Source organism: Perognathus longimembris, chromosome 6, assembly GCF_023159225.1.
Source record: "Perognathus longimembris pacificus isolate PPM17 chromosome 6, ASM2315922v1, whole genome shotgun sequence".
NCBI lineage: Eukaryota > Metazoa > Chordata > Mammalia > Rodentia > Heteromyidae > Perognathus > Perognathus longimembris.
The window spans coordinates 29,035,639-29,049,045 of record NC_063166.1 but is presented as its reverse complement, the minus strand read 5'-3'; the positions used below and the strand labels follow the sequence as shown (position 1 = coordinate 29,049,045).

General features: G+C 43.5%; 1 protein-coding gene across 2 annotated transcripts in view; it reads left to right on the top strand.

The window, feature by feature from the left end:
• The window catches only part of Gcnt2 (glucosaminyl (N-acetyl) transferase 2 (I blood group)), an 80,039-nt gene that overhangs the window by 27,085 nt on the left and 39,547 nt on the right, over window positions 1-13,407 (top strand). The window contains exon 1 of one of the 2 annotated variants that reach the window (XM_048348488.1): window positions 1,812-3,672. The exons of the other annotated variant lie outside the window; for it this stretch is intronic. Within the exon in view, the coding sequence (XP_048204445.1) occupies window positions 2,754-3,672 (919 nt within the window). The 5' untranslated portion in view covers window positions 1,812-2,753. Of the gene's footprint in view, window positions 1-1,811; window positions 3,673-13,407 lie in introns of those variants that run through there. 2 annotated transcript variants of the gene reach the window in all.

The following is a 13,407-nucleotide window of genomic DNA, read 5'->3' as shown; positions in this document are numbered from 1 at the left end:
CCCTAATTAAGTTATATATCTGTACCTGGAATGCTTTGTCAGGCTGCAAATATTTTAATATTCATTCAGAGTCCCAAGACTGCCAAACAAGATACTAAAATTACTTTTGGTTGTTTGGAAAGAATACCCTGGTATTTGTTAGGTTTTTTTAAAAGTAGGTAGCCGGTAAAGAAGAACGCCACGCGGTATTCAGGCAGGAGAGAAAGTTTATTACCGAACTGCTGGCCTGTGGCCGAGGTGATCCATGGCCAGAGAGAAAAGAGAGAGAGAGAGACCCCCACCCAGCCCTGCCTTATATCTAGGGCAGGGGCAAGGGGTGTGGCCAGGTGGATTAGGGAAAGGGGAGGTAACTGCCTCCAGGTCTGCCGGTTACCCAGGTAACTGGATGGAGACTTAATGAGGTGGGGGCATCTACATGGAGCCCTCAGGGAGAGGACCTAACAGTATTTAAAAGAATTATCTGGGGGCTGGGATACACGAGGCCCTAGGTTCGATTCCCCAGCACCACATATACAGAAAAAACGGCCAGAAGCGGCGCTGTGGCTCAAGAGGCAGAGTGCTAGCCTTGAGCGGGAAGAAGCCAGGGACAGTGCTCAGGCCCCGAGTCCAAGGCCCAGGACTGGCCAAAAAAAAAAAAAAAAAAAGAATTATCTGGGGGGAAATTTGCCATATGCCACAGAAGATATAAAGAATTCTAGCCAGGTACCCATGGCACATGCTTGTAACTCCAGGTACCCATGGCACATGCTTGTAACTCTAGCTACTTAGAAGGTGGAGAGATCTGGAAGATTGTAGTTTGAAGCTTAGAAAAGCCTGTGAGTCTCCATCTCCAAAATAACCAGGAAAAAACAGGACTGTAGGTGTGGTAGAACAGCAGCTGAGCAATCATAAGTTCAAATCCTAGTACTAAGCCCGTCATCAGTTGATGTCACAATAATGCCTATATTTTCTTTTTTCTACTTGGCCTCAGAATCTGGTTGGTTATATCAAGAGTTTACTTGTAGGAAATGCACAGGTAACTTAGTACGGTAAAAAGGAAAATCCCAAATAGGCTTGAAAAAATAAAAACTGTAAATAATGTAAATAATGAAAGCTAGAAGAATGAAAAATACTACGAGCTGGGGATGTGGCATCTGGGTAGGCTGGGGCACCATGAATCATGAGGGTAGCTCTCATGTTTGTTCCCTTAGTGAAAGCAAGCCATGGGTGTGGTAGCCTATCAATTTCATTAGTAGCAGCTCGGAGGCAGTTCAGAAGGAGGGAGAGAACATAATTTGTAGGACATTCTTCCTTTACTGGATGGGGTAGCCATCTAGTTTCCACTGTGACTTAAAGCTGGGGCAGGTAGAGCCACTGAGTGGAGGAGTTTGCATTGAGTGGTGAAGGGAAATGGAGGTCAGTGGTTTAAAAAGTCATTTTAAAGAGGATATTTAAAAATGCACGAACCTATTTGCCATTTAAAAATAAGCCACGAGGCCTGGCTCCAGTGGTTTATTCCTGTAATCCTGGCTACTCAGAAGGCAGAGATCTGAGGATGAAAGTTTGAAACTACCCTGAGCAGGATATTCAGATTCTTACCTCCATTTAACCACCAAAAAACCAGAAATACAAGTATGGCTCAGGTGGTAAAGTGCCAGCTTTAAGTGACACAGCGAAGGGACAGCATCTAGGCTCTGCATTTAAGTCCCAGAAGTGCCCCTCCCCCACCATGCAAAATGCACGATTGAAGGTGGAAAAGTTCTAAGTCAGAGACTTGGAATTCCTTCAATGAAATGCTGTTTGTGAACACGCATCTCTCCCTTGGGTCATACACATTGGGTCATGTTCTGGGCAGTCAGACTCTGCGCCTGGGGTCCTCTATCTGAACATCCTTTGTGGTCTTGATCAAGCTTGTTGCTGTGAAGCCTCAGATGTCATCCAAACCTGGGAGTGTGGCTCTAGATTTGCTCATCTGACCCCAAAATTTTCAGCCAAACCAGAGCATATGCTGGAGGTGGAAGGAGAGGATTCCTTTCAAAGTCAACGCCCCCCACCCCCACCTCTGCGATTTCACATCTCCTTGGAGACTAAAGCTCCTCCCCCTGGAAGCTCCTGTTTTGGAAACCAATGAGGTGGGGCCAGAAAGCATGAAAGAGAGTTTCTTTTATTTTACATTTTGCCATTTGAGTCTTGCAGAAGAGAGGCAGTGTTATATGCCGTGGGTGGTTCTGGAACCGCCAGGAAACCAGGCTGGGGAACATAGCCCTGAGCTACCCTGAAGAGAGCAGCTGCAGGATGCCAGTCGCCTGCCCTTTCACACTGGCTTTCACTGTGTTAATTCCCTGAACGGTAAAAAACAAGAATGGGAGTGGGGAGAAACACAGGAAATGAAAGAAGAGAGATCTGGGAAACGAACTCTGCGGGGGGGAGGGGCGGGGGAGAAGAAGAGTTAGCAGAATTTTAGGGGAGAAAGGGGAGCAGATAGATGCAAACTAGGAGGCAGAGGGCAGAGGAAAAGGCTGGGTTTAGCAATCTGCTACGGGGGTTTTAGACAAAGGAGGCTTGAGAGGGGCGTGATTGGTTTCTAATATCAGCTGGGAGAGAGAGAAAGAGAGCCAGCACACTCCGGGCATGGAACTGGATGAATCTACAGCACATCTTTGTGGGCAGCAGCCGCTGGAGCATGTACCACAGTAAGAACTGGAAAGAAACAATACGCCTGGGAAAAGATTTGCAGATCTGGATGGACTTGGCATCTCACTCTTCTTGGAGGCATGCCTTTATCGGTGCGGTCCCTATTTATAGTTTCTGTCTCAACTGTAATTGTTTTTATCGTGTTCTATGTGGTCAGCTTTGGGGGAGATCAAAGCTACCAGAGATTAAATATCTCTGACGTTGGGATGCTGACTCAAGTTTGCACATCCTTTATCAACGGGAAAACTCCTTTCCTGTGGAGAAATAAGCTCATGATCTATGAGAAATCTTCCTGCCAGGAATACTTGACTCACAGTCACTATATCACAGCTCCTTTATCTCGAGAAGAAGTTGAATTTCCTTTGGCGTATATCATGGTAATTCATCATCATTTTGATACTTTTGCAAGACTCTTCAGATCCATCTACATGCCCCAAAATGTCTATTGTGTTCATGTGGACGAAAAGGCCACAGTTGAATTCAAGGAAGCTGTGGGACAGTTACTCAGCTGCTTCCCAAACGCTTTCCTGGCTTCCAAGATGGAACCCGTGGTCTATGGGGGGATCTCCAGGCTCCAGGCAGACTTGAACTGCATGAAGGATCTGGTGGCTTCGGAGGTCCCCTGGAAGTACCTCCTCAACACCTGTGGGCAAGATTTCCCCCTGAAGACCAACAAGGAAATTGTGCGGTATCTGAAAGGACTTAAAGGGCAGAATCTAACCCCAGGGGTGCTGCCCCCAGCCCACGCCATCGGGAGGACTAAGTTTGTCCACCGAGAGCACCTGGGCAAAGAGCTTTCCTATGTGATCCGAACGACCACCCTGAAGCCACCACCTCCCCATAACCTCACCATTTACTTTGGCTCGGCCTATGTTGCTCTATCAAGAGAGTTTGCTAACTTTGTTCTCCACGACTCACGGGCTGTTGATTTGCTCCTGTGGTCCAAGGACACTTTCAGTCCAGATGAACATTTCTGGGTGACACTCAATAGGATTCCAGGTAGGAGATCTCATGGGTTTTTTTCCATACAAAGAAGGAAGCATAGTATTCCTTCTATGTTTCTATGCTTCCCACACCCTCAGGTTGCAAATTCAAGGTTCAACCAAAGTCAAATGGCAAAGCTGCATCTTGTCTTGAACTTGTACAGACTTTCTTCTTGTCATGATTCCCTAAAAAATATATAGTCTAACAACTACTGACATGTCACTGGCATTTTATTAGCCATTGTAAGTAATCTAGCGATGATACTGTTATATGGGAATTCGATGAGTGTGAGGTACAGAGATGCCACAATTTAAGAAGTCGAATCTGGAGCATTTATTAAAAAGCCAGCAACTGCATGGTGGACTCCTGTTTCAAAGACCAGGAGCTCAGAACAGAGTTAGCACATAGCTTTTAAAGACAAGAACATATGCCTGGGGTGGAGACCAAGCCTTAACAGTCTTAACAAAAGTGCCATACATAAAACAAAACAAGCTAAATGAAGATATTTATCCCTAATAAAGTAGTTATACATAGCAGAGTAAACATACTTATTCCTAATAGAGGAGTTATACAATAGCAAACTAGATGAGAATACTTAACTCTAATGAAAGTGTTATACATAGGCAGAGCAGAGCATCCAGGGGAACACTAAGGGGCAACAGGACCCCAGTTATCTAGAGGAAGCATGACTTCCTGGAGCCCTCCATCTCATGACATATTTGCAATCCAGAGAATGCCCTCTCAGAAAGTCCCCATCTTCCAGTAACTTCTGTCAGGATGCTAAGATGGTGTTACTTAGATCCAATATTCACATTTCAGTATAAAGTATATGAAGAGCATTTGTATGTTTATCCACATACTGTACCATGACACATACTATTGATGTAAGGGACCAGAGTATCTGTGGTTCTTTTACCCAAGGGGCACTGTAGAACTGGAACTCTTCCCCCAGGATTACAGAGGGATGGCTGCCTTTGAAAGGGCTTTTAAAGACTCCACCACTTAAAAAAATAGAAAGTAGAAGGTAGATGAAAACTGAAATGTGTAGTCCTCAATCTCATCCTTTCCAAATGCAATATCATGTCCTCTGTGCGATCATTAAAGTATTCTAGCACTAGTTAGAATACTTCCCTGTGGTATCTGTTTGTAGTTTGCCATGTTCGTGTGTGTGTGTGTGTGTGTGTGTGTGTGTGTGTGTGTGTGTGTGTGTGGCTGGCACTCTACCACTCAAGCCATGCCTCCACTTTCAGTTTTTGGCTGGTTAATTGGCCATAGAGTCTCTGGACTCTTTTTTGCCCAAGGTGGATTCTAATAGCAATCTTCAGATCTCAGCCTCCTAAGCAGTGAGGATCACAGGTGTGAGTCACTGTGGCCTGGCCATATGCATCATCTTATGAAATCCTTGCCTCATCACTTGTTTCTGTTCCCCAAATTTGTCAGACTCACTCTTAGCCCAAGATCTTTGCCTGGCCGGTCCTTCTACCCATCCTTGAAGAAGCACAAGCCTGTTTTACATCTGCCATATCTCAGAGCCCTCCTCCTAGCAAGTCATGGGCCAGCTTGGGGCCCACATACCACCCTGGTTTTTTTTCCCTATCCCAAATAATGATATTTCCTATTTGCATGGATTTGTTGGCCTCGCGTAAGCTATGAAGCCAGGGTTATTTTCTGTTTTTTTTTTTTTTTTTTTTGCCAGTCCTGGGCCTTGGACTCAGGGCCTGAGCACTGTCCCTGGCTTGTTGGCCTCGCGTAAGCTATGAAGCCAGGGTTATTTTCTGTTTTTTTTTTTTTTTTTTTTTGCCAGTCCTGGGCCTTGGACTCAGGGCCTGAGCACTGTCCCTGGCTTCTTCCCGCTCAAGGCTAGCACTCTGCCACTTGAGCCACAGCGCCGCTTCTGGCCATTTTCTGTATATGTGGTGCTTGGGGAATCGAACCTAGGGCCTCGTGTATCCGAGGCAGGCACTCTTGCCACTAGGCTATATCCCCAGCCCTATTTTCTGTTTTGTCAACTACTATTTACATGGTCTTTGCATTGCATTAGGTGTTATGAGACATCTAGAGGTGATATATGAAATGCTCAGAGTTCATAGTACCTGCTCAATAAATACATACTAGGTGACTATTGAATTCTGAATGAGTGAATGAATGAATGGCAAAGCAAGAAGCTTTCCTATGATACCACAGCTACCGCTCTAAAACCTACTGAGATAAGAACTAGTCGGACTCAGGCATGTATCTTAGCTGCACATAGTTTTTAGAAGAAACTCATTTTATTTGAGACAAATAGTAAGATTCTAGAACTCCTTTCTTTCCCATCAAAATATTTCTGCCTTTACTAATTTACCAGATAGGCTACTTTTTTTTTTTTTAATATATAAGATACAATAGGTAGGATTTCTTTAGAAGAAAACAATAAGCTTTGGACTCAATGAAAAATAATTAAAATGATCTCTAATGAACTAGACAGCATTATAAAAGCAAGAGAAAAGCAACCATTGTTTGGGTTGTTGGGGGGCAGCCAAGTTGGAAAGCTGGGAAGTGCTCTGGGCCACGGGCTTCAGGGCTGGGCTTGCTGGGTGATAAACATGCCCGAGTTCTCTGGAAAATACCAAGTTGTGGCTGTGAATCCCAGAGGACTAGCCTGGCACATTCTCTGGGTCCCAGATCCCCTTCTCCTTTTACCTTTGACCTGTTGTTTCCTTTGGACCTACGTAATTGGAGGACATTAGATACTTAGAAATGAGTTTCCGTATTTAAATATTGCATCTCTTTCTAGTTCAACTGTTCCCTTAACATTATGCAAGTACGGTCCTAGCCATAAACTGCCTCAAGTACTGTGGTGAAGACATTTTGTAACTCAGTAAAAGGGTGGTTTGTCGCTTTAACAGGGAGAAAGGAAGGAAGGGAGGGAGGGAAGGAAGGAGGGAGGGAGGGAGGGAGGTAAGGAAGGGGGGGGAGGGAGGGAAGGAAGGAGGGAGGGAGGGAGGGAGGGAGGGAAGGAAGGAAGGAAGGAAGGAAGGAAGGAAGGAAGGAAGGAAGGAAGGAAGGAAGGAATCTCAACACTTAGAGGCTGAGGCAAGGAGGATCATGGTATGGGGCCAGCCTGGGCAAAATACCTAGACACCAGTTCTTTTTTGTCGATCATGCAAAAATAATAATAACAATAAAAAATTACTATTTTAACTTTTTTGTGTGTGCTGGTTCTAGGGCTTGAATTCAGAGACTGGGTGTTGTCCTTAAGTATTTATGCTCAAGGCTAGCACTACCACTTTGAATCATGGCTCCATTTCCAGCTTTTTGGTAGCTCATTGGAGATTAGAGTTTCATGGACTTCCTGCCTGGGCTGGCTTTGAACTACGAACCTCAGATCAGCCTCCTGAGTAGCTAGGATTACAGATGTTAGCCACCAGCCTCCAGCTTCCTTTTTTTGTTTTGTTTTTTAAAAAATATTTATACTTAAAGGTTTGGGGTATAACATGCTAACTCTCTCACGGCAATAGTATGATTCCTTTAAGTCACAGAAGCTCACAGAACCTGAAATATTCCCCAGTATGGAAATGAAGGGTTCTGTGTGGTAAGGATGAGGATGATGGGCTTCCCAGGTTCTATGAAAATCTCAGGTCTTTGAGATCCACATAGGAAAACAAAGGATCTCATAATTGGGAGAGTCAAGGGAGAAGTTTCAGCAAGGATTTACTTAAGTGTCACTGAATAAAGTGGAGAAGAGAAACATTTTCTGCTCCTAAGGCCCAAAGAGGGTTCCCAGGCTTTTTGAGCCTTGGGAAAACACAAGGTCAGGTTGCCTAGCAACTCCTAATCTGTAAAACAATGGTTTTGGTTGGACAAAATGGGTGAGCCCTAACCCAAACCCTGGTAACCTCCAGGACTTCCTGTTGCTAGAGTTGCCTTTCTTCTTTCAGGGCCCCTACCAGGAGCTGAGCAGCTCCTTAACATGTAACAGGAGAAGGCAGGTGCAGACATTCCCCTGTGGTCTCCCATGCTTGTAGCTTAATATCTAAAAGAAAGGAGCCTGTTGTTTGATCTACTAGTTTGTACTTCCTGGTTCTAATGTAGTCTGGTTCTTTTAATATTTGTTAATTAATTTCATTTCCTGGTCTCCTCACCTGTATCTCCTGTGTCAAGATCAGCTGGAGGGGAGAGGGAGAAAGGAGAGGCTAAGGGAGATGGAAAGACCTGAAGAACATCAATCAATGTGATTATCTATGTATGTATCTCTCTATAAATCATCTATCTCTGTGACTACCATCTATCTACTATTTATCAGCTATCTATATCTGCCCTATCTGTCTATCTATCTGTCCTCTATTCATCTCTCTGAATAAATGAGGATAGCTTAGTGAAAAGTACTAAATGGTATTTGAAAAGGGGTGAAGAGCTAAAGTAATTGAGGGAATGAACGTGTCCAAAAGGCATCTGGAATTATCACAACTCCTGTGGACTACTAGTGTATGCAAACGAGTAAAACCAACTGAAACTAGAAACCCTGATGGGCTCATGTAGAAAGACCACCACCCCCTTTTGCATGCCTTTCTCATTCCAGAAGACCCCTAAATAACTTTCATGTCGGTCGCAGAAATCCATGGTGAGAAAAGTGGCTGCTGTTTACCTTGCCCCTTAGCTTTGGTGGTGGCATCCCATGTGTCCTTGCAGGAGTGGGTGGGGCATCTCCTAGACTGGAAGCCTGGCCAGTCTGATTATGCACTGTGTATTAAAGGAGAGTGACATCTCTGAAAGTTCTGCCTCCTTTCTTTCTTGGATTGCTTCGGGGAGAAAGGATAGCATCCTGGTTCAGAGAGAAAAGATATCCGGCTGGTAGTCAGCATCCTCTCCCCATCTTCAAAGGCAATGTCAAATCTAATAATCACTTACTCTGGCTATTCCAGCGATGGAATATCTGAGGGTCTTTTGATTGAAGATTGTAGATAGCAGCTTTGAGTCACATCAGCTCTTCTGTTTTCAGTGTTGTGCTTTTAAGGGGAAAATTCTTTTGTAAATGCAGAGTCCAACATCAAAGTGGGTGTGAAAGAAAGACCCTGTCCGGGTATATCAAGGTTCCTAAGACATTTCTAGGAGTAAGATGACCAAGATGAATACACCCTAGAATTATATGGTGTCAGAAAGCTAAGTGGAAATCATTTAAAATTGGAGATAAACTGGGCACTGGTGACTCAGACCTCCTAACTACTTAGGAGGCTGAGATCTGAGGATCTAGGTTTGAATCAGTGTAGGCAGAAAAATCTGTGAGACTCTTTGTTTGTTTTTTTGTTTTTTTTTTTGGCCAGTCCTGGGGCTTGGACTCAGGGCCTGAGCACTGTCCCTGGCTTCTTTTTGCTCAAGGCTAGCACTCTGCCACTTGAGCCACAGCGCCACTTCTGGCCATTTTCTGTATATGTGGTGCTGGGGAATCAAACCCAGGGCCTTATGTATATGAGGCAGGCACTCTTGCCACTAGGCCATATCCCCAGCCCCTCTGTGAGACGCTTATCTCCAATTAACCAGCAAAAAGCTAGGAATGGAGGTGTGACTCAAGTGACAGAATAACAACCTTGAGTGGAAAAAGCTAAAGGAAGCACAAAGTCTTGAGTTCAAATTCCAGTACTGGTGCATGTGTGAGCATGCACGTACACACACCCCAAACTAAAACTAGAGATAATGTAAAGAAAAGCTACTCATAGAGGTACAAGAGTCACAAACCCTCACATTGCTTTCCTCATCTTTCCTTTTTCTCCCTTTTCTTCCCTACCCTTTCTCCCTTCCTGTCCCCTCTCCTCCTCTGTCCAGTTTTCTTTCATCCTCTCCCCTCTTCCCTTAGAGACCTCAGCCTCTTCTTACTGCCCTCTTCAGGGGTACCAGGCAGCATGCCTGTCATTCTGTTCTATGTGAACAGGACCCCCAGTTGCTCAGCCTCTGTAGCGAGCCTAGCCTATGATAGCAGGAACTCAACTGGCTTCTGCTACTCCTTTATATTCAACATTTCCACACCACCTCTTAAGAAAGGCCCATTTTCTCTAGCTCTTTTTGTTCTTCTAGAACTTTCTTCTGCATGCTAAGGCAGAACTCCCGAGACCATGGAGTTTTGGGTACTTTGACTTTGGTTTCCTTCTTCCCTTACTGTGTCAAGTTTCTTCATTTGAGCCTTTGCTCAGTTCTGCTATGACCTTTTTCGTGATTCTTTTCTTTCTAAGAACATTTTCATTTACTCGCTTTTTACACATACACACGCATTTTTTCAGAGCCTCTTCCTCAACTATTATGACCTTAGAAAGGGCCACATACATGCTATTTCCTCATTTAAAAAAAAATCTAAAACTAATGTATTTTAGCTGGGCACCAGTGGTTCATGCTGTAATCCCAGTTACTCAGGAAGCTGGGTTCTGAGGATCGCAGTTCAAAACTAACCGGAGCAGGAAAAAGACTCTTATCTGAAATAAACTACTCAGACAAAGCCAGAAGTGGCTCTGTGGCTCAAGTGGTAGCGCACTAGCCTTGAGCACAAAGAGGCTCAAGGACAGCACCCAGGCCCTAAATTCAAGCCCCAGGACCAGCAAAAAAAAAAAAAAAAAAAAAGAAGAAAGAAAGAAAGATATATAGAATGTGTTTCCTGTTTGATTTATTTTGCTTTTTGAAAAAACTGACTTTTATTTATATGTGCATGTTCATTGGAAGAGCTTTATGACTTTATGGGTTGTGTCAGAAACTCAAATCAAAGTTGTTTAAATACTAGAACTTCTTAGGAAGTCACAAATTAAGACACTCCCGGTGAAACCAGGTTTTTAGACCACAGACTCAAAGTCCAGGGGTCCCAAATTATGTCTCACCACCCCCCTCTTCCATTATGCCAAAGAAAGAGACATGGTAAAGGGTGGAGAAAGGATTTATTATGTGGCAGCCATGGGAAAACATCACTTCAGTACAGCTTCAGTTCTCTTCAGAGGTACAGACAATGGCTTCATGGTAAATATGGAGAATTGGGGACAGGTGATGACAAAGGTATGCACAGTTAAAGCAGTCTCTGGAGTGGGTACTGGTGGCTCATGCCTGTAATCCTAGCTACTCAAGAGGCTGAGATCTGAGGATTGTAATTCTAAGCCAGACTGGGTAGACAAATCCTAAAGACTCTTATTTCTAATTAACCACCAAAAAGCTGGAAGTGGAGCTGTGGCCCAACCTTGAGAGAGTCAACCTTGGGCAAAAAAAGCAAAGGGATAGCACCCAGGCCCTGAGTTCAAGCCCCAGAACTGGCACAAAAATAAACCCAAACAAACAAATAACTCCCACAGTATTGGTACATGAAGAGACCAAAAGATTAACAGAAGAGAGTCTAAAAAAAGACACCATAATTAAGTGAAAATTTATTTAAAATTAGTTAATAACAGTATGGTGTTCCAAGCCAATAGAAGAGATGGTGTTGATTCTTGGCTTTCTCTCAATGGGGTAGACTTCTACCTCTAATTAACTAGAAAAGCTAGAAGTAGAGATGTGGTTCAAGTGAGGTGTGGCTCCAGGGGTAGAGTACCAGACTTGAATAAAAATATTACTCAAGGGCTGGGAATGTGACTTAGTGATAGAGTGCTTGCCTAGCATACATGAAGTCCTGGGTTCAATTTCTTAGCACCACATAAACAGAAAAGGGCAGAAGGGGTGCTGTGGTTCAAGTGGTAGAGTGCTAGCCTTGAGCAAAAGGAAGCCAAGGACAGTACTCAGGCCCTGAGTTCAAGCCCCCTCCCCCAGTACTAGCAAGGAAAAAAAACTGTGACTTTTTTGTTTTGTCTCCTAAATGCTTGTAGGTTTTCTTTTGTTGTTTGTTTGTTTGTTTTTAGTTTTCTAGTTGTGAGTCATGGGTGTTATCCCTTAGCTCTTTATGTTCAAGGCTAGTGCTCTACCACTTGAGCTACAGTGCCACTTCTAGATTTTTAGAGCTTAATTGGAGATAAGAGTCTTATGGCCTTTCCTTCCCCAGCTGACTTTGCACTGCCATCCTCAGATGTCAGCCTCCTGAGTAGCTAGGATTACACGTGTGAATCAGTGAATCACCTGTGCTCAGCCGGTTCCCCATTCTTACAGTGAGCCAAAGGTATCAGTTGAGTTTCAGAATCACTGTTCTTAGTGAAATTTTAAATGAGGGAAACTTGACTTAATAAAGGTAAACATCCTCCTGGGCTCTTTCCTCAGTTTACTCTTTGGCTCTTGCTGTTCTCTCAGTGATGCTCTTGACATTGAAGCACTTTGTTGTTAGTGAACAGATGGATCAGAACCCAGCATTGTGCTCGCATATCCTCATCTACCCTCCCCTTGCTTTTTGAATGTAAATGCTGTTTGTCCTTCCATTGGCCTCCTCCCCCATAGACCCATGACTGTAGTCATTGTCATTCTTCATAGTGGGCAACTTCTCCCCACCAGGTTCACATACTGAATTGACACATCGATTTGCCTGCCTAGGATGGGAAGGAGTGATCCTGTTCTTACTATTCCTGTCCGTAATGGACAGGCCAAACATGTTGTCCGTAGACTCCTCCAATTGGTCTCTCTTGCCTAAGTCTCCTTTGAAACATTCTGACACTTTCGTTGTTGTTGTTGATTTGTTTATTTTTTGTGTGCCAGTACTGGGGCTTGAACTAATATTCTATATGCTGTCCCTGAGCTTTTTGGGTCAAGACTAGTGTTCTACCACTTGAGCCACAGCTCTACTTCCAGATTTTCAGTAGTTAATTGGAGAGAAGACTGGCTTTTCTGCGCGAGCTGGCTTTGAACCACAGTCTTCAGGTCTGTTCTTTTATATATATATATATAATTTATTTATTAATTAAACAAATTTTTTTGACAAGGTGTTGTGCAAAAGGGGTACAGTTACATAATAGGGCAGTATGTACATTTCTTGTGATATCTTACACCCTGTTTTTCTTTCCCTTCCATAGATTAGGTAGACATATATACATTACACAGTGTACCAAAAACATATACAGTAGCCACGTGGCCTACGCCAAAGGAAATTCACCTAGGACTTTAAATGTAATGTCAACAATAGAGTTTGCTTATCCTTGTCTTACATGAATGTACATACATAGCTTTTGAGCTGTTGTGATCCACTGAGAGGTCTATTTTTGGGCCTTTATATGTTGAGTAGTTGTTTGGTTTTAGTTACATAATGTTGGGTCGCTGACCCAAACCTGTGGGAAATACCATTTGACAAGAAGTTTTTGGTTTCGCAGACCTGGTCTCTACTGTCTCCCCCTCCCCCCACCTTAACAGTCATATATCAAGGAGATCATGCCACTTTGTTTTCTGTGTTCTAGGCTTGTCTTCAGGTCTGTTCTTGAGTAGCTAGAATTACAGGCATGAGCCACTGGTGCCCATGGATTCTTTTCACTTAGCAAGCACATTCTCATAACAGCAGCATGAACTGATCGACCTTTCAAGTCTAAAACAGCGAGCACTAAACACAAAAATCCCTGCCTTAATAGACTTCATGTGCTAGAAAAGAGAAAATAAGAAATCAACAAAAATAAATAAGTAAAATATGTTGTACGTTAAGTACTAGGATAGGTTCAAGGGACATAAAGGAAGGAATTTAGGAAATAGTGCCCCCAAGAATGAGGTGACACTGTGCATTTTGAGCCAAAAGGAACTATAGTTTCAATCATAGTATACAAATTTGGAAGTTGTGAGACACAGAGATCAAATGGCTGGATACCCTGCTCTGTAAAATGAATTTCTAGTCTTATTACATAT